Source organism: Mucor velutinosus (genome assembly GCF_035048745.1).
Source record: "Mucor velutinosus strain NIH1002 chromosome Unknown tig00000268, whole genome shotgun sequence".
NCBI lineage: Eukaryota > Fungi > Mucoromycota > Mucoromycetes > Mucorales > Mucoraceae > Mucor > Mucor velutinosus.
This window is the reverse complement of record NW_027041917.1, coordinates 27,709-49,128: the sequence shown is the minus strand read 5'-3', so window position 1 is coordinate 49,128 and position 21,420 is coordinate 27,709. Positions and strand designations below refer to the sequence as shown.

General features: G+C 41.4%; 5 protein-coding genes across 5 annotated transcripts; all 5 read right to left on the bottom strand.

The window, feature by feature from the left end:
- Positions 1-317: 317 nt before the first annotated feature.
- Positions 318-4,034, bottom strand: MAP2 (Methionine aminopeptidase 2; the record flags this gene model as incomplete). The annotated part of the gene is made up of 1 exon (XM_064823142.1): positions 318-4,034. The coding sequence occupies one exon, from the start codon at positions 4,032-4,034 to the stop codon at positions 318-320; it is 3,717 nt and encodes a 1,238-aa protein (XP_064678454.1).
- A 425-nt stretch (positions 4,035-4,459) lies between these two features.
- On the bottom strand, positions 4,460-5,479 carry CEG1 (Dcp1p-Dcp2p decapping enzyme complex alpha subunit; the record flags this gene model as incomplete). Its single annotated transcript, XM_064823141.1, has 1 exon — positions 4,460-5,479. The coding sequence occupies one exon, from the start codon at positions 5,477-5,479 to the stop codon at positions 4,460-4,462; it is 1,020 nt and encodes a 339-aa protein (XP_064678453.1).
- A 250-nt stretch (positions 5,480-5,729) lies between these two features.
- Positions 5,730-7,372, bottom strand: ATC70_003785 (uncharacterized protein; the record flags this gene model as incomplete). Its single annotated transcript, XM_064823140.1, has 2 exons — positions 5,730-6,942; positions 7,236-7,372. 2 exons carry the CDS (start codon positions 7,370-7,372, stop codon positions 5,730-5,732), a joined length of 1,350 nt encoding a protein of 449 aa, XP_064678452.1.
- Positions 7,373-9,793: 2,421 nt separating this feature from the next.
- ATC70_003784 (uncharacterized protein) lies at positions 9,794-11,418 on the bottom strand (the record flags this gene model as incomplete). Its single annotated transcript, XM_064823139.1, has 3 exons — positions 9,794-9,863; positions 9,917-11,048; positions 11,106-11,418. The coding sequence occupies 3 exons, from the start codon at positions 11,416-11,418 to the stop codon at positions 9,794-9,796; spliced, it is 1,515 nt and encodes a 504-aa protein (XP_064678451.1).
- Positions 11,419-13,784: 2,366 nt separating this feature from the next.
- Positions 13,785-17,693, bottom strand: ATC70_003783 (uncharacterized protein; the record flags this gene model as incomplete). Its single annotated transcript, XM_064823138.1, has 2 exons — positions 13,785-17,194; positions 17,282-17,693. The coding sequence occupies 2 exons, from the start codon at positions 17,691-17,693 to the stop codon at positions 13,785-13,787; spliced, it is 3,822 nt and encodes a 1,273-aa protein (XP_064678450.1).
- Between the last annotated feature and the right edge of the window lie 3,727 nt (positions 17,694-21,420).

Here is a 21,420-nt window from a genome sequence, read left to right as displayed (position 1 = left end):
TACATTCTTGGAGTACTTTTCAAGGCGCTTTCAATGGTGCTAACTGTAATAGATGTTTTGAATGGAATTATTGAGCAATTTGACAGAACATAAAATGAGGTTATTAGCGAAAATAGCCATATTTTGCATATGAAAGTCTCATAAAAGTGGTCTTGGAAGTTACTTTGAATCGAGAGAAACATTTTGATTCAATATCATAACATAATAAATGTTTTTTTTTATAAGGAAGTAGGCACTTCTGTTTTTATTTAAAGTCCTTAAATCGTCACCTAATATAGAGGGAGGGGATATAAAGACTGGAGGATATAAGGGGAAGCTCAGATAATTGTATCGAAGGAAAGTTGGGAGTCTAAATTGAGGAGAGTACGATGAATGGAGTGGATGACAGTAGACGGGATGAAAGGGACGTGCTGGAAAACTTGGCGGTAATGAGCAGACCAGATAGCCTGTTGGATGCAAGCAAAGACCTGGAACACGGATAATGCAGGAAAAAGTTCATGAGATGAGCGGTCAATATCGAGGCGAAGGTGGAGGATGGCAATGTATTCCTCGTACGCAAAGTAAGAGAATCGAGGTGAGATGTAAAGAGAGAGAGTTTGTCGCCAGACGTCCAATTTTCGAGGACAGGAAAAGAGGAAGTGCTCAGTATCTTCGATGATGGTGGGGATTGTGGATGACGAAGACTGACAGTGAGGACAGTACGGGGTAAATGAATCGCGAAGCCGTTGATGTAATAATTGACGAGTAGTAACTTTTTCATGAAGGATCCGGAACCAAGTATTGCGAGCATTCAAAGGAATCTGGAGAGTCCAAAACTGCTTCCATTTGGCAACACCTAAAGGGGACGAATAAGAGGAAGGGTTAGTGTGAAGGGGGAGGGATTTGAATCCTTGATTAGTAGGGAGGGATAAAAGGAATGAATGAGACTCAAAAGAAAATGAAGTTGCCAATAAAGAGAGTAGAAGGGTGGATACGAGGCTGATACTATCGGAATAGTTGGTGATGGTGGAGAGGTCGATATGTGTGATGTTTGGACGAGGGACAAGGAGCAACATGTTGAAGTGAATGAAGTTGGTGAGCAGTAGGTTTTGAGCCTGAAGAAAATTGATAGCGCGTAAGCTGGTGGGTTGGTGGGGTAGGCCGATGACCGAAGTGCGAAGTTGAAGAGCTTGAGTGGTGGTATCAAAGATGAAAACATCATTACCTGTAAGTTGAAGCACTCTGGGGTAGTGTTTTACCACTTCCTTTGGTGAGCGAAATGTAGGCGATAAGCTATGGTTGGGTGGAAGGTTATGTTCAACCAAGGTCGAAAATGGCAGGCGTAGACAAGTACTGAAGGAAACATGACAGACACCAAACTTACGAACAATGGTATCTACGGCGCGAAGAATGTTGTAGAGAGGAGCGATGACCTTTCTGGCGCTTGATGGCCTACAGGCAGGAAAGAGGAGAGACCAGTGGTAGGTGGGGTATGAGGGAGTAGCGAGGAAGAAGTTGAGGATGACACGGAGATAAGGAAGAGAAGTCTTGGTAGGAGGAGTGGGATCGGATGGGTGCAAAAGTGGATGAAGCCAGCGCCACTGAAGGGCGTTGATCTGCACAGCAGGATCCAAAAGACCAAGGCCGCCATGAGAACGAGGGAGGCAGAGAGTAGCGAAAGAGAATCGAGTTAGTTTGGCATTTTGGTTAACGAACGAGGCGCCCAGCTGTTGTAGCTTGTGAATATCGTTAGCCGAAAAAGGAAACAAGCGTGCAATATGCCACACTTTAGAGAACAAGAGTGAATTGAGAACAGTAACCCGTCCTCGAAAGGTAAGGTTGCGTACCGAATGAAGGCGACAAAAGTCCCGGAGACGAGTGAGAAGAGCATCGAAATATGAGTTCTTTTGAGCGGTAGATGAACAGATAGGGTATCCGAGATAGATGATGGGAGCGGTAGCATTCTGGTCATGCCAAGACGAGATACCAGACGCGCGAAGGCCGAGAATCCAGGATTCGTGCGGTACACCAGAGAGAGACAATGCTTGCGTCTTGTGATAGTTGAGAGAGGCATTGGACGCGGCGGCATACTTATTTATCAACTGTTGAAGCTGGTGGAATTCACTAAGATCGTTGAGGAAAACTAGTGTGTCATCGGCATATGCCAGGACTTTGACTGGATCTGCGAGAGGAACATTGTCAGCGAGAGGGGAGGAAAAACGAGGATTAGTGGCTGCAATGCGTGTAAAGTCAAACCCAAGTATGTTTTGATGTTGGTTGATGGCACGGAGGAAGGGGTCGAAGATGATATTGAAAAGCAAAGGACTGATAGGGTCACCCTGTCTCATACCACGTTGGGTTGGAAATGCTTCAGAGAGAAATCCGTTGATGTTGACCCGTACCTGCGTGTTAGTAAACAAAGAAAGCAGTGATGAGATTAGAGAAGATGGCATGTTAAAAGCTGTGAGTACAGCGGTGAGGTACTCCAAGTTGACACGGTCATATGCCTTTTCTTGATCTAACAACAAGGCGATTGACGTAGAATGGGTGGCAGTGGCGAGGGACAGAGCGCAATGTAGGGTCATGGCTGGTTCGCCAATAAAGCGATGGGGCATGAAGCCGGATTGTGAGGTGGTCAATCGTGTGCCAAAGTGGAGCATGAGTCGAGCATTCAAAAGCCGAGTGAAGATTTTGGCATCACAACAGATAAGACTAATGGGACGCCAGTTCTGCAACAAGGCAAGATCACCTTTCTTAGGGAGCAAGACCAGACAAGTTTCTTGCCACGATTGCGGGAATACGCCGTTTGACAAGGCATCAGAATAAACACGGAGAGCAATGGCAGCGGTGAGTGGGTGGGTGAAAAGCAATTGAATTATGGCATATGGTAGGGAATCAATGCCAGGACTAGATTGTTTAGGGGCCCGAGTACCGGCTTCGACTAATTCATCGAGGGTAAATGGGGCACATAATGACGGGTGGTCTGAATCTAGAATTTTGTCAGTATGGGGAATCTGATTAGTAAAGTAGCGAATCGCTTCGGTGTCCACTATATCCGCAGTGTAGAGCCGTTCGTAGTAGGCTACCGCAGCTGCCTGTTTGTCCTTTGTAGTCGCACAATCGGAGGAGGAGATGGGGTGTCGAAGAGTGGGGATGGCTCGTTGTTGGGATCGCTGGGAGGTAAGACGCTTGAGGAAACCAGCGGATTTCTCCCCGTGTTCACGCCATTTGATGCCGGAGCGTAAAGCTTGAATATCAGCCAATTCTTGTTGTAAGTTACCTATCATTGATTCGATCTTGGGAAGGCGATCATTGCGTACTTGAGTCGTTTTGTAGAGTCGCAGCAGCTTGTTCCGCTTGCTTTGGAGACGACGAAGTAGACGGCGACGCCATTCCGATTGACGACGACTACAAGATTTGGCTACCTGTCGAGTTAATTCCTTGATTTGATCCCAAATGACTTGTGGAGTGAGATCATTAGCATTGGAAGCGAGAAGGGTGTGGAAATCGTCAAGCTTTGTGAACAGGCGTTGGCAGAAGTATTCGTTGTGGACTAATTGTGGATTGGCTCGCCACAGACCTTTACCGAGATCTGGATTATCAAAAGTTAGTTGGGTAGACAGCATCGCATGGTCAGTCCAGTCCGAGTGGACAAAGTGGACAAACTGGTCAGTACGGAAGTCCATCAGTTGAGGATTCAAGAACATATAATCGATGGTAGTGAACGTAGTGTTGCGACGAAAGGTAGGTACTTGAGGTTCGTGGATTAATTCATGAGTACTTTCCTGATAGTAGTGGGTGAGCATCGAATGAAATAGCCATTGTGATTGAATGCTAGCTGGTTTGACAATAGATGGTGGACGGTATTGGCGGAAATTGTAATTAAAATCACCAACGACTATAGATGGGGCATCGGTGACATTGGACAGGTGATTGTTGTGTAGACCTTCCGCCGTGTTCATGTTGGTGACGAGAGTTTGGAAGAAGGAGCGTTGAAGTAACTGATCATAAAAGATATATCTATCTGGAGTAGTGACGGGTGCATAGATATTCATGATCTTCAGGGGAGGAAATAGGTTAGTAGTGTGGGAAATGGTACAATATAGGATTCGACCATCATCCGAGACGAAGATGGGATTGATATGAATATTAGGGTGAAGACTTACTATCCCGCAATGGGATGACCATATAGAAGATGTTGCTTGGAGTTGTAAGTCGAGGCGAGCTTGGGTATTGGGATCGGAAGCGTGGGTTTCTTGAAGGCAAAGGATGTGTGGTTGTTGATCATAAGATTGGCGTAGGAATCGACATAAGGCTTGGCTGTTGGGGACGTTTGATGGTTTAGCAAGGCTACGGCAGTTGAGACTACGAATAATCAAGTTAGTGTGTTTGTTAGAAGAATGAGGAGCAGATACCGGGGGGATATAAACATTATCAGGGAATGCAGAACGTTGATTTAAAGGCTGTGATGAGGATTCACTCATTCAAGAGAGTCATCGGTGTCTGAGTGGTTGGGATCATCGTAAAATTCCTCAGTAATCTCCATTGCATTGGTTTCAACGACGTTGCCTAGACGATCAACCAACTGGCGTGAGCGTAACTTGGTGGCGTAGACGGGATCAAGGAGCAATTGACCAACGGCAGAATGAGGGTCCATAGCACGTTTGGCAGGACGAGGAAGCAGTTCAGCAGAGAGATCTTGAGCAGTGACGAGAGGTATCCAGTTTTGGGCCATGAAAAATTTGAGGACGCCTGGGACAGTATGTTTCTTGATGTAGCGCACAGTACGGATGCATCGGTCAGTGTGAAGGGCGGCAGCAATACGGGTTAGTTGGGGAGCAGGCATGTCAGCAAATTGGGGATCGGCTACATGTGTATGGTCAAGCGGGTTAAAGTCTGGGACTTCAGTCAGTTCACCGGCGGCTAAGAGTTGAAGTATATCCGCCTTGTATGCAGTGTGGATCAGGATGGTGGAGATGTTGCGAGCAGGAAAAGTGACATCTAGAATACGTTTGCTATCGATGCCGATGGCAGCGAGGGTAGCACGATATTCGGTGTGAGACATACGATGAGCACGATGGAGGTGCAGAACAGTGTAGTTGGAATTTTCAGTGGCAGGTTGAGGAGGTTGGAGTGTACGGAGAGCATGTTCGCGGCGGCGCTTGTTAGAGGCAGCGGAGGGACGTTTGAGGACTTGGCTCCACTGGGGTGGGTTGTTGCGGGGTTGTTGAGCCTGAGCCTGAGCCTGAGCGGCAGGGACCACAGGTGTAATTGGGATAGCGGCGATGGGGGGTTGAGCAGTTACGGGTGCAGGAGAGCGGATAAGCTTCTCGAGATTGTTGATGATGGAGTGAAGATCATTTACTTCTTCTCGGAACTGAGCGTTCAGGGCTTGCTGGGCTTGTTGAGCACGTTCGAAAATGTCGAGACGGGAGTGTAAGGCTTTCACCGACTCGACGAGAGCCTGGATGGTGGTTTGATCGATCACAATGTTTGACATGCTGATCAAAGTTGCAATGTTTGTTGTTACTATCGCTTTTTCAGGGATTTTTCTTACAGTGGTGATTCAAACTATGTAAAAATTTGAAAAGCGGAAGAAAGGTGTATAACATAATAAATGTTTTTTTTATTTTTTTTTTTTTTTTTTTTTTTTATAAGGAAGTGAGCACTTCTGTTTTTATTTAAAGTCCTTAAATCGTCACCTAATATAGAGGGAGGGGATATAAAGACTGGAGGATATCAGGGGAAGCTCAGATTATTGTATCGAAGGAAAGTTGGGAGTCTAAATTGAGGAGAGTACGATGAATGGAGTGGATGACAGTAGATGGGATGAAAGGGACGTGCTGGAAAACTTGGCGGTAATGAGCAGACCAGATAGCCTGTTGGATGCAAGCAAAGACCTGGAACACGGATAATGCAGGAAAAAGTTCATGAGATGAGCGGTCGATATCAAGGCGAAGGTGGAGGATGGCAATGTATTCCTCGTACGCAAAGTAAGAGAATCGAGGTGAGAGGTAAAGAGAGAGAGTTTGTCGCCAGACGTCCAATTTTCGAGGACAGGAAAAGAGGAAGTGCTCAGTATCTTCGATGATAGTGGGGGTTGTGGATGACGAAGACTGACAGTGAGGACAGTACGGGGTAAATGAATCGCGAAGCCGTTGATGTAATAATTGACGAGTAGTAACTTTTTCATGAAGGATCCGGAACCAAGTATTGCGAGCATTCAAAGGAATCTGGAGAGTCCAAAACTGCTTCCATTTGGCAACACCTAAAGGGGACGAATAAGAGGAAGGGTTAGTGTGAAGGGGGAGGGATTTGAATCCTTGATTAGTAGGGAGGGATAAAAGGAATGAATGAGACTCAAAAGAAAATGAAGTTGCCAATAAAGAGAGTAGAAGGGTGGATACGAGGCTGATACTATCGGAATAGTTGGTGATGGTGGAGAGGTCGATATGTGTGATGTTTGGACGAGGGACAAGGAGCAACATGTTGAAGTGAATGAAGTTGGTGAGCAGTAGGTTTTGAGCCTGAAGAAAATTGATAGCGCGTAAGCTGGTGGGTTGGTGGGGTAGGCCGATGACCGAAGTGCGAAGTTGAAGAGCTTGAGTGGTGGTATCAAAGATGAAAACATCATTACCTGTAAGTTGAAGCACTCTGGGGTAGTGTTTTACCACTTCCTTTGGTGAGCGAAATGTAGGCGATAAGCTATGGTTGGGTGGAAGGTTATGTTCAACCAAGGTCGAAAATGGCAGGCGTAGACAAGTACTGAAGGAAACATGACAGACACCAAACTTACGAACAATGGTATCTACGGCGCGAAGAATGTTGTAGAGAGGAGCGATGACCTTTCTGGCGCTTGATGGCCTACAGGCAGGAAAGAGGAGAGACCAGTGGTAGGTGGGGTATGAGGGAGTAGCGAGGATATAACATAATAAATGTTCAGTACTTTTGCACTTTACAACCCTAATATGGAACCTGAGTTTCAAGGCATCTATCAGACCTGGCTCATATCATAACATAATAAATGTTTTTTTTTTTATAAGGAAGTGAGCACTTCTGTTTTTATTTAAAGTCCTTAAATCGTCACCTAATATAGAGGGAGGGGATATAAAGACTGGAGGATATAAGGGGAAGCTCAGATTATTGTATCGAAGGAAAGTTGGGAGTCTAAATTGAGGAGAGTACGATGAATGGAGTGGATGACAGTAGATGGGATGAAAGGGACGTGTTGGAAAACTTGGCGGTAATGAGCAGACCAGATAGCCTGTTGGATGCAAGCAAAGACCTGGAACACGGATAATGCAGGAAAAAGTTCATGAGATGAGCGGTCAATATCAAGGCGAAGGTGGAGGATGGCAATGTATTCCTCGTATGCCATAGTAAAAGTCTTCATTTTCAAGGTGAAAAACGCGATCGTTTGATTTTCGATGAAAACCATGAGGGGTACCTCATGCTTTTTGGTCGATTTTTGGCCATTTTTTATTTTATTTTTTTGGTCCTCAAAAAGTTGAGCGAAGGTGTCAGGAAGTTACTATAACTCGAGTACAACTGTTTGGCATCATTCCGGTGGCTCAGAAAGACCTGCATATCAAGGTATGAAGGTTTGAAAGCTGTCAAATTTGGTTATATTTTGCTTTATAGCTTTTATTTACACGGCATGAATTACATCTTTGGTAGCGGAAACCTTGTGGAAGGGCAGTTCTGCAGCCTGTGCAATTTCTAATTCGAATAGGAGTCAAATTGGCTTTGGTAAAGCTGATTCATGCAAACTTAATGCGTTATGTTGTGTTAAGCTCATAAATGACAGAAATGAACAGCCGAATTTGCTGCTTGAACACTAAGGTTCTGCACGTTTGTTTCGCTACGGTGAAACCCTCTTATAAGCCAATGCTACAAAATGTTGAATTAAATGCATTGTGTTCTTGGTGGAGGGACCAAGTTTCTCCCCAAAACCCTCCCCAATGCTGGCTTTACCGGTGGTTTACTCACCTTGTACAGCACTCAATTCTTTAAATTTTGAAAGTATTATATGGTTTTTTTTTTATGTTTTACAGAAGTTTGGCTGAAGCTGGCATATTGGGTGCTGTAGATCCATGAAAACTAATGCTACATGTTCTTGTAAAATCTCAAACAATAGGTAATCCTTGGTTCTACGCAATGAGCACTGTTACAGGTAAATTGGTGCAGAGGTATGACATGCTCTCCTGTGAAAACCTTCAAAATATCTGAAAAGACAAGCCAGATGTGGAACCGCTTTTAAGCGTGGTGCGATTCGATTCGCATCTCAGTTCTGTGCAAGCTCACTACCAGCTGGAAGCAATGTTCGCCATCAAAAATAATATCTCCAAGTGATTAAAAGGTCCAAGTATGCCTAACTTCTGTCATCACGCCAATAGAAAGGCTTAACTGTTTGACTATACGTTGACTATTGACAGCTTTGAATAGGCTGCACAAGCAGTTAATTCGAGTAGACAAGATGTGAGATTATCTCTATTTTTTGATAGTTGTAACTTGAGGTTGCGGCTCATTCTCGTTCTCATTACAGTGCATAGATGCTGGATGTGGCGATGGTCAGTCTCGTTATGAAATCAGATGATGCGCATTGCTAGTTGCACCACTGCAAAACTACAATTTTGTCAATTTTAATCCAATAGTCAAGAACATTTTAAAACAAATATCGAAAGGTATGCTTCTGACAAATCTGCCTCTATTGAGACTAATATCAGAGGAGAAACGAAAACAGAAAGACACTGTGTTCCAATCTTCATACTCAAAATATATCGTCTTTGCAAAGAGCAATACTCAAGATCTATGCAATCTCATGCAATTTGCGCTTAGTCAGATGATTTTGGCATTGTTGAAATGAGAATTGGTTGTGTTTATTTCCTTCCATCAGAAGGATTGATGCCCTGGTTAGCGCAATCGTGAACAAGGTTCATCGTGAAGATGCTTCATAGCATAAAGCCCACCCACATGGCCCAAACAGCAGATCATAGTATACTTAACGCTGCACATTATAAATATCGTACTTCTCAAGTCCCTCAATCATCGCATTGGTTAAAAGCAAAGTTTCACTGCAAGAAGATTCACAGCTTCTTGAAGTACCCTAGTATGTCATTTTCATGTCAGCCTTTGATTTACCAACTTGTGAATACATTAAGTGTGCATTTCGAAAGAGCCATAAATGCAAATTTTCTTACATTGTTCATGTTATATGAATAATGCAGATGTTTATCAACGATTTGTTCAATATTGCTAATTAGCAAGTGCAGGACTAATTCACATGCTGGGACCAATAGGTGTCATTTTAGCCTCAATGCTCCGCAAATAATGATTACCAACATTTTCTCACGATGATATTCACTTAAATGTGGGGATGGAAACGGATCAAATGTCATGAGACCTTGTGTGTGAGCCATACTCTACTATTTATCTTGGCTGATTTGCATTGATCTATTCTGAGTGTCTACTAATGCTTGATCTGAATGAAACTTATAATTCACACAAGTTTTATCCAATTTTTGATTGCTCCAAATGCATTGTTACACATCGTGGAAAAAAAAAGGTACCAGGTTCAAACTTGCTTTGTCATATAAGGTTAAATTTGGGAAAATATTCCTAATAATCACAAGACGAAAGAGCACTTGTTAAACACAGCAACTGGTGTTGGATTGTTTTGATGGAGAGAGTGCAAATCATAAAGTTCAAATAAGGTTGATTGGTTTAATTCAATGCAATGTTCGCCGCAAAACGGCTTGCAAATTAGTATAAATAAAAAATCCGGGGTATCTTTACCAGCCCATAAATAGAAAGCTCAAACAGCACACAGGGGAGCCAGTCCACTGCTGAAATCAAGCACCATGATACGTTTTTCCTGTCCAGAACTATAGAGCAATAGGTTATTATGTGTTTGATTACACAAAATGAAAATACTTACCTCACAATCCGTGTACCACTGGATAATACATTGAAAATCCAATTGGAATGACCACTCTGAAAGCTTAGAATACAAGCACCCGTCTTTGTATCCCATACTTTGAGAGTACGATCATAGCTACCAGTGACAATTCTTCCATGGATGCAATCCAGCGAGCGAATCATACCAACATGACCCAGCAAGGTATTGATACATTTCCCACTCTCCACATCCCACACCTTGATCTTGCCCTCTAATCCACCGCTGTACAAATGCTTTCCGTCATATCGAACACAGGCTAGCCCAAGACGATGTCCTTGTAGGGTTCTAATACATTCGCCTGTTGCAACATCCCACAATTTCAACGTAGCATCACCTGATGCCGATACCACACGATGCTCATCCACAGTCTCTACCGCATTCACAGAATTGGTGTGTCCCAGCATGTGCAATATCTCTTCACCCGTGTCCTGGTTCCATAAGCGCAATGTATGATCTCTGGATGCGGTTACAATGCGGTTTCCATGAACAAAGCAGACATCCAGCACACTGTGTCCATGACCACGAAGCTTACGTATGGGTGCCAAATCAGGTAAAGACCATATGGTGCAAGTAGCATCCGAGGAACCTGTCAGTAAAAGAGAGCGATCCTTGTTCACACGCATACACAGTATACTGCCATCATGCTCATTCTCTACAGTTCGAGTACATTGATTTGTCTTGACATTCCACACCTTGAGCGTCTTGTCTCGACTACCACTGACCAGCGTGTCTTGATCAATCCAAGACAAACAGTAGATGCTGTCTGAATGTCCCTGTAAAAAGCGGGTATCCACCTTTCCCGTCAACCAGCGACGTCCTAATTTAAGGTGGTTTTGGTACAGTTTTAAATTGGTAGAGGAGGTGGAGGGTGTCACCAGAGCCTTGTTGTTCTTGCGACTGGTCTTTTTATACAGTGATGTCGATGCTGGTGTAGATGGTGGTGGTGCTACTGACTGGAAATCTGCCAGTAGCAGTTTCCGCCATAGTCCATCATCATGGCAAACTGAATACATGTGCTTGCAAGTACGAGCTAGTTTTTGAACAGATGTGTAGTCTAGATAGAACAAAATGCTTGATAGTATCTCCACTGGGAGCGATACAAATGATGTTTCTATATAAATGTGAGGTCAGTGGATTGTGCGATATCCGACATGTCATTATGATTTACTTGATATATCCAAGCTGTTTGAGCGTGAGCTGTTGCTGCCAGCATAAACTGAAGATGGGCGACGATTGAATGATCCACGACGCACTCGAAACTTGGGCAAAATGTTGGTAGATGATACAAGCAGCTTTCTTTTTAGAGGAGTCAATGCCGATGCATTGTATTGTGGATTTAAGCACTTTGTCTTGGCTGTAATGCCGTCTTTTCTTGGTGAAATGGCAATATACGTTGGGATGTAGGAGGTGGGATCATTCTTGTCGATCAATCTCTTGTGATTCTCTTGAGCATACGGCGAAAACATGAGCGCATAAGCCATAATGTAAAATTGAGTATAAAGAAAAAAAAAAGAAGAGGAAAGAAAAAAAGAAAAGTACTCTCTCTCTCTCTATATATATATTACAGCATAATAGCAGGTGAGTGTGTGAATGTATTGCTGTGTGGCTCCAAGCAGGAATAACCTTATAGGATCGGATCTGAAGATGAGCGGTTGATGAGAAGGGGGAGTTTAAGACACCGCTACTTCTCCTGGCAAAACCTTCATTTACCCCGCATCCTGTCGAAGTTTAGTACCACAATGACGCTTTCTAGCTTGTGATTGTGCTACAATGAAACACAATGTGAATGGTCAAGCTCCGTGTATTATGTATATAAGCGTTTGTATGGGTTTTGGGAGCCGAGCAGCTGAGTTGGTGTACTAATTGACTGTTCATGGGCAATTATTTAAACCATCAGCCTTTATTTGCAGCAAGGAGTTTATGCTGTAATGAATGGGAGCTGAGGCATCGTGTGTGAGTTGTGTTAATAATTGATAACATTGGAAGATGCCGAGGATTGTAGCTTCACGAGAGACAAAAGTTATCAATCATTGATTCTGTTTGAGTTTTTGGCCTGTAATGAATAGCTACCTAAAAGTAATGTCATTGGAAGTCGAAACTTATCCAATATCAATCATTACAATTCATGCCATCAACAAGGAAGGCAATCAGTGCATCAGTGTCAAGACGATTCAGGTGTAATTGCCAGTAAGGTGCCGGTTCATTTACTTCCGGCTATCCCTTACTCCATTTGATGCAAGAGAGAGTCAAATAATGGATCAATCAGATTAAATATGTTGTCAGTGTTTTGAAACGCTGTTGGGTAAAAGATACTCTTTGCTGATAAAACCGTTCAATTGTTCAGGTTCATCTGTTGTGGAAACGTTACCTAGAAGCCGCGATGCAACATCAGTAATTCCCAATCACCTTCTCTCGCATCCCTATTTTGCTTTCTATCCATGTTGTATATGTATACAAGACGTATACTAAACGAAGAAAGTGAAGAAAGAGAGAGAGAATCAATTGACTGATTAAATATTGTTGCTGATCCGTTAGCCCTTGCTCCTGTGAGATGCTTAGACGCTGTGGTGTCAATTTTATCCGCATGAGAGCTAATGCTCAGTGAGCACCTTCGTCTATTTTATTGCTTTATTTCGTATAAACAGTGCCTTTATTAATTTAAAGACCATTAAACCAAACGTAAAATGGAAGCATTACATGCAATTCTTCATAAAATGTCAACTTACACTTCACATTACACAAATTTGAAAGTTCAATTTGCACGCATAAACACTATCAAGTATAGACATTCGTAAAAAAAAAAAAAGGTAAGGTGTGGTGCCAAATCTAAGCTTTAGTACGATTCAATTTATAATTCCCTTCTTATTGGCTTCAAAACGACGATTGCCTTCGTAATAGAAAAGTATTAAATTTGCCAGCCAAAATCAATTAAACCCCCGCTAAAATTCTGTTTTAGATTGGCCAAGTTCTGTTAACTTCGACTTGACCGAACTATTTTGCCAAATTCGACTATAAGAATATGATGATCACCCTATGCGTCTTTAAGCTTTTTTGGAGTGCTTTTCAAGGCGCATACAATGGTACCAAGTTATATAAATGTTTTGAATAAACTTATTGAATGATGTGTAGAAACATGAAAAGAGCTTTTTGACAGAAATATCGAAATTTTACATATCAAAGTCCCACAAAGATGGTTTCAGAGGTTGCTGTTGTATTCAAAGATACAGTATTAACAAATTAAGATAGATTTCAAAAAAGGAAGGCTATAAAAAGTAACCAGATACGAAAACTTCTAAGATTTATTAACTGATTCAAACACATCCTATTTATAAGAGATCATTACTGATGAATCATCAATCTATCTTGTTGTTTTAACTGAGTCAATACATCGTATCATGTTTATCTAATATCAGTCAATTGAAGAATCCGATTCGCTCAATCAGCCATGATGATACGATCTGTAGCCATCATTATCCTTCACTATCAGAGACCATCATAATCGATTATATGATTCACTTCTGTGTCGAACCTAATGTCCTAATGTAGACAGTGAGAAACAATGTAAATCATGATCCGACTCTTGCTGAGTTACTGAATGTCCGCAACCGCTACAGACTCAACAGCCCCCAACCAGGATCAGGATATACCATTGTTACATACCATAATCTCTAATTACAGCACATCATAAATAACGATATTAGATAACATACAAATACAATATATATACAATATTCCACCAAAATGATATGGGCAGCATCCGTCATTAAAAAACCTTTAAAAACCTCTGAAAGGACAAAAATATACAATAAGGTAAAAAGACTAGATCAGACATCATACCATTCAGCCATTAAGACCGATTCTTAGCTGGTCTACCACGTTTCTTCTGAGGACGAGTAGCAGCCTTATTCTGATTTACTGTTGCAGGAGCAATCTTGCGCTTGCCAACAGCCTTTGCACCATTCCTTCTACCCCAATATAATTCAATACATTCAGTAGAGTTGAAATGTTCAATAGGTTCCCAAGTAGGTTCATCAAATCCTTTCCACTGCACCAAGTATTTACACTTGCCCGGTGAGCCTCTATGGTTGATAACCGCTTGAACCTCTTGATGTTCGCGAATGAAGTCCTCTTTAGAAGTTAGCGTAGCATTAGCCGCAGCATTATACACTAATTTATGCGTAGGTACATCATAACTCAGGAGATTACCTGTACGATCCATCAGAACGTACGAGCCTTTGCTAGTAATTCCGTTGATCAAATAGGGACCCTCATATCGAACATCCAACTTGTTGCTCTTATTCTCATTCACTACCATCACCTTACTCCCAACGGGATAAGGCTTCTCGATGATCTTGTGCTTCTTAGCAAAATTGGCATGATCCTTCTTCTGAGTCTCTAAAATACGTTTCGAGATAGCTGGAATAAGAACATTTTGAACGAAGCTATACTTCTCATCAATCTTCTTCTGATCCACTACATCGTAACTACGAGTCAAGTCTACCTTTGAATAATCCGTCAAACCATTAGGTTGGCGATTAAACAGAATCGTATAAGGACGAGACTTGTGCAATCTAGCATACTTGACATTCAGACAATAATTAACCCAAGGAATATAGTGTTCCCACTGATCACGTTTTCCTTTAAGCAACTTAACTGTTGTCGACTTTGCAAGTTTAATCCAACTCTCCGCAACACTGTTACCCAACGGGTTCCATGCTAACGAGAGACGTCTGTCAATACCACTGATCTCGACCATAGCTTCTACAACCTCATTGATGAATTCCTTTCCTCTATCAGATGTCAAGATCTTTGGCCAACCGAAAAGAGAGAAAACCTGAAGTAATTCACGAGCGATAGTAGTAGCATGCTTATCTGGAATGCAGCGAATGACCGTAAATCGACTATAAATATCCGTCATTACGAATATGAAGTTGCTACCGAATGAACTTGTGACACCCATATCACCAAGATCCATACACCAATGATCCAAAGGTTGATCAGCTTTGGCACTTCGGAAAGGATGATAACCTTCTCGAGCAATGTTGAACTTGTTACATTCAATACAATCCCCCAAGATACGTTCAATATCCTTACGAATGTTAGTCCAATGGAATCCTTCATGATGAATAGCAGTTTCAACATGGTTGATTCCGAAATGACCGACCAAATGTTGAGAAATAATCATATTATCTCGTTCAGTAGCAGGTGGGGTAACATAATCGCGAAACTTCATAGTACGTAAAATTAACTCTTGTTGTTGCTTTGACGAGGCAGCTGATGAGGTGCTAGCTTTCATCGAAGAATGCTTCACATCAACCAGGCCATCATCACCAATACTAGTATCCTTTCGTAAAACACGAGTAATTCGAACAGGAATACGTTTCATTTGAACAGTTGGTGTGGTAGATTTCAACTTAGAACCCATCTTTCTCTTCTGCTTCAACCTTTCACCTCCATCAGCATAGTACCTGCCCCCCAGAAGATGGCGTGCGGAAGCATCGTCATCTTCATACAGCCGAGATAAAGCATCAGGAATGACATTCAAAACACCAGGTAAGTGAACAATGTCAAAAGTGTAAGAAAAGATGTTCTCCCACCACCCAAGCATCAACGCATTAGGAATCTCTTGCGTATTCAAATAGATCAAACTCTTGTGATCCGTATGCAGGGTAAACCGTCTCATATACAGAAACCGATGAAACTTTTCTAATGAATAACAAATTCCCAAAAGCTCACGTTTCGTAGTACTGTAATTGCGTTCAGAAGGAGAGAGTTTACGCGATACCAAACCAATATACCGAATTTCATTCTGAATCACTTGGTACAACAAACCACCAATTGCAGTGAGACTAGCATCAGTAGCTAAATGAAATCGACATGAGAAATCAGGGGTGGACATAACCAACGCATTGGTAAGTGCATCCTTCAAATTTGCAATAGCTCTGTCATGTCTTGCCGTCCAGACCTTCGACAAATCTTTACACTGCTTCAACGAGTCGAGATCACCCGTTAAGCGAGAATACATCGGAATAGAAGATCGGAAATAGGACATCAGACCCAGAAACGAAGCAAGCTGTTTACCAGTCTTAATAGGAGGCCACTGCATGATATTGGTAAGTTTTCTTCCATCAGGGACTAACTTGCCATCAATTACACTCCATCCTAAAAGGTAAATGCTTCTCTGAGCAAAGACTACCTTCTCTGGATTCAAAACCAGATTAGCCTTTGTCAAACGACGAATCACTTCAGCAACAAGTTTAAAGTGATTTTCCAAGCTACCCGAGGTACTACAGATTATATCATCAACGTAGCAGAACACTGACTGGTCATCCTTGGTAGAATTGGGAGTAGCAGCATTGGACGTATTCAGATCTGACAACAGATTCTGCAATGTACGAACAACTACTGAACCAACATGACGAATACCGTACGCAGCCTTCCGAAAGGTGTACTGAGTATTGCTAAACGGCGAAGTAAACGAAACCTTATGAGCTTGCGAGGGATCCAATCCAAAACTGGTAAAACAAGCATGGATATCCAGACAAGTATGAATCGTTTTATTCCCAATATTCTGATGAATAGATGAAATCAACGGCAACTGTTGTTTGTCATCAACCTCCAAAATCGAATTCAACTTACGGACGTCTAACACCACACGAGGCTTAGACATGTCATAATTGCCATTCGAATCTTTCTTCTTCACCACCAACAACGGATGATTGAAGCGGGTATGACTCGCCGATCGTTCGATAACGCCTTCATCAAGCCACACTTGGATCTGTTTATTAACAGCATCCCTATAGGCCTCCGCAAGTGGATATTGAGCACGATAGGCAACACAGCCAGGCTTAGTATCCAGCTTGATAACAGAATCAGGCAAATTACACAGAGTATTTCTCATGTCAATTTGCGAATTCTCCAATAACAGTTCATTCAATAGCCTAACGTAAGGAGCACGTTCCTTATCACTACCAAATGGATGGTGATTAGGTTCAATCGAGTCGTCAACAGGATCTGGCTTTCTGGGCCCAGTCTGAAAATCATGCTGACTCACTAAACCACTAATACCAATACCAATCTTAGAGAGAACATCCATTCCCAATAACACATGTACATTTTCTTCTGAATAAAATGTAAAAACTTCAAATGAATGTGAACTAACAACTTTATTATAAGTAACATTCAAGACCACAGAACCAACACGAGGAACGGTAGTCGCTTCATGTGCCAACTGTACAATACTGTCAGCAGCAGCAGCTTCAAAACCAGAATGAGTACGACCTCATTCTTGAGCAGACAAATTCTGCACCAAGTCAACATCAGACACAGAAACACTGTCCATACCATCAACAATCGAAGCCTGAGCTCGACCACACAGGTCCTCAGCATCGGTGATAGTATGACCATCTGATTCCGACATTTCCACATCAGAGTCAACCTCAGTGTTCTCAGTCTCCTGAACAGAAGACAAACCAGGACTAACTTCATCCCGCACGGGAACAGAAGCAGCAACGACAGAAGCAGCAACCGAAGACGCAGCGGAACAGGCATTGATCTCCCTGCTCTTTTCCCGAAGTACGGCAGCACCAGCCTCAGACGCCAAAGCCTTGTCCACCATGGATTGTACTGTTGGACGCTTCGTCATCATGCGAACAGTCTTTGTAGGACCAGAAGAACCACCGGTGGCACACGAATGACCCTTTCCGTAGTGTCCATTGCATTCCTTGCACGATTGCTCCGCACGATGTTGAGCCATGGTCTTGCCAAACTTCGAAACCCAAGGATCCCATCTTGAGACATTTGAGATAAAATGGAGTAAACGGTTGTAGTATAAAATCAATAGTGATCCGGATTACACGGTTAAAAAAAATGTTGTATTCAAAGATACAGTATTAACAAATTAAGATAGATTTCAAAAAAGGAAGGCTATAAAAAGTAACCAGATACGAAAACTTCTAAGATTTATTAACTGATTCAAACACATCCTATTTATAAGAGATCATTACTGATGAATCATCAATCTATCTTGTTGTTTTAACTGAGTCAATACATCGTATCATGTTTATCTAATATCAGTCAATTGAAGAATCCGATTCGCTCAATCAGCCATGATGATACGATCTGTAGCCATCATTATCCTTCACTATCAGAGACCATCATAATCGATTATATGATTCACTTCTGTGTCGAACCTAATGTCCTAATGTAGACAGTGAGAAACAATGTAAATCATGATCCGACTCTTGCTGAGTTACTGAATGTCCGCAACCGCTACAGACTCAACAGTTGCTTTGGATCGATAGCAACATTTTGATGTAATACATACCATAGTAAAAGTCATCATCTTCAAGGTAAAAAATGCGATTGTTTGATTTTCGATGAAAACCATGAGGGATACCTCATGCTTTTTGGTCAATTTTTGGCCATATTTTTTTTTTTTTTTTTGGTCCCCAAAAAGTTGAGCAAGGGTGACAGAAAGTTAGTGCTAGATGAAAGCAATGGTTTGATACTATTCTGACGGCCTAAAACGGCCTTTAACACAAGAAATCACGGCTCAAATGCATCTAAAATACGCTGTGTTTTGCGCACAATCGAGTAATAAAGGGTAATGCGTGTATCAGATCGTTGAAGGCCACTTCCATCCAAAGTAAAATTGAGTCAAGCGAGCCATGTAATCATTGTCTGACATATCAATATGCTCGCCGTCTCCATCCGTCCATGGTAACCGGGATTTTGTTGAAATGAAATATATGACAACGAAATATACAAAGATACAGCCATTTAGCCAGGTCATCCTTGGCTGTAGCATCATTCAGCGTACCAGAACAAGCCCAGCCAACATAGACGCAAAGACTCATGTTTGACATGAGGCAAAACTACAGCGTGCATAGTCCCCAACACCTACATATGCGAGCTTAGGCTTTGATGTACTTATATCTGCATGGCAAGATAAGCTGCCTCCTTCGGATCCAAAGAGCTTATCAAAAGCAGCTAATACATCCAATCCGAATTATTGATTTCCATAGCAGTAAACTTATACCCTTTGCATCTCATATCGACATTTATAATTTCCTGGGCAAATACAAGATTTTATTGATATAAAATAAGCAATGTTTAATGTGTACTCATATCAGGCACACGCATTTAATGTGTATTGTATAGTTTTTCATTTTATTTATTGTAAAAAATAATGGTCTCTCTTGGTTGCTTTTACAAAAAGCTTACAGGTTGAACCACGAGAAGGTGGAGACCAATCTCAACCCAAAAAGTGAAAGTAGGCATGGGGGAAGGGAAACACATGACAACACAGAAGACTTATTACAGAAGACTTATTACAGAAGACTTATTACAGAAGACTTACTACAGAAGACTTATTACAGAAGACTTACTACAGAAAACTTATTACAGAAGACTTACTACAGAAGACTTATTCCAGAAGACTTACTAGAGAAACCCTCACACCAAAGACACGAAACTCTCAAAAGACAAAGTACCAAAGACTTGAAAACCTCAGAGTGTGCCCTTAAAAATCCCCCATGCGAAAGAATACGACCAAATAAATATAAATATCTATATACTAGGACCAGAGAGAGCCAGAGAGAGCCAGAGAGAGCCAGAGAGAACCAAAAGTATCCAAAGAGAACCAAAAGTATCCAAAGAGAACCAGAGAGAACCAGAGAGAACCAAAAGTATCCAAAGTGAACCAGAGAGAACCAAAAGTATCCAAAGTGAACCAGAGAGAACCAAAAGTATCCAAAGAAAGCCGTCAAGTAGAATAGAACCAGTCTTGAAATACCATAAGCCTTGTATTGTGAACCACCCTGATTCAGAGCATGTTACCATCCGTTATGTGCAGACAAGACAAATATACTTACATGATCACCAGTCTTCTAGTAGCGTCTATTGTTTTTGAGAAAAAAAAAAAAAAAAAGATGAAGAAAAAGATAAAGAAAGGACGTGAGATAAAGAGAGAAATCTTTTACCTTTTATACCTTGATTACAGTAGCAACAATTTAAGGAGACACGCAAAAAACACTTCAAACGCAATTCTGAACGCTACTGGCATCCAGAGACAATGCAACTAATACCATTGGAATCGCCTTCAACTGCCCTACAATATGATATGCATTATTACTACTGTATACACACAAGATATGATATAAACTCATATGGTTTATTTCGTTTATTGATTAAACACAGTCAGCTTGTTTACATTTACATCTTGTATTCGGTTGATAACGGAAAGTGAACAATTTGATTCGCTTTGGATTTGAAAAGTTCGAGCAAAATGTAAACAATAACGGGTTCTTTATCAGTATAGTTTTGCAGTGATTGCAGTATATAAATTACATGTATTCACTATTTTATATGTACAAGCAGAGCTGTCAAAGTTCTGGTGCTACTGTCACCAACAGGATATGCTCTTACTTCTTTGAAAAGAATGTTGGCAAGTTGCACGGAAAACAAACAAACAAAAAGTCATCGTTCAATTAGAGTGAGCATATTGGCAGTAGTGCAAGCAAACCCATTTGAAGCTATATTTTACAATGTGTATCCAAGTAAAAGGCAATCTTGATCCGCTGCTTTTGGGCCTGTAGAACACTTGGGTGACATGACGCCGCCTCAAAATACAGTATTTGCATGATTTTTAAAAAAGTGTGTATGTATAAACCAGTTGTCTGTCTTCGTTAGTGCTCAGTAGAAACCTCACATGTATTTCATAATTAGTATTGCCATCTATTTGCTAAAAATTCCTAGTAACAGGAGATGTGATGGCCCTTACACTTTAATAAAATGGACATTTGGCATTAGGTTCCCAAGCGTATATGGTATTATAGCATTGCCTTAGTGGCTGCTATAGTATAGCCTAGTAGTGGTATCTCAATGTACAGTACATCAAACCTCAAGTGCCATTTGCAATTTTGAATAGCAAGAAAGTTTGCGTTTCATATTAGGCCATTTATTTGAATATGTAATAAACAATGATTAATCCGAGTGTCAGAAACAAAATGTGCTTCAGAATCAGGCAAAAGTAGAGAGAATAAGCTACTATAATACTTTTTTTCAAATTGCAATCCTCTTTATATTAGCTTCAAGATCGTAGATTACATTGATATCAGAAGCACTCAAAATCAATTGAATTCTCGCTTAACGTCTATTCCAGATTGGACAGATTTTGATCTAAAAAACGACTAGATTCATCTATTTTGCAGAATTGGACTATATTAGATGCGATGATCATCTTATACTTTCTAATGCATTTCTGGAGTGCTTTTCAAGGCGCATCGAATGATGGTGCTTATGGCAGATGTTTATAATAAACGCATCGAGCAATATCAAAAAATATGAAATGAGGTTTCTAGCAAAAATGTCAAAAACTTACATATAAAAGATACACAAACGACGTTTCAAGGATTGCTTTGGATCGATAGCAACATTTTGATGTAATACATACCATAGTAAAAGTCATCATCTTCAAGGTA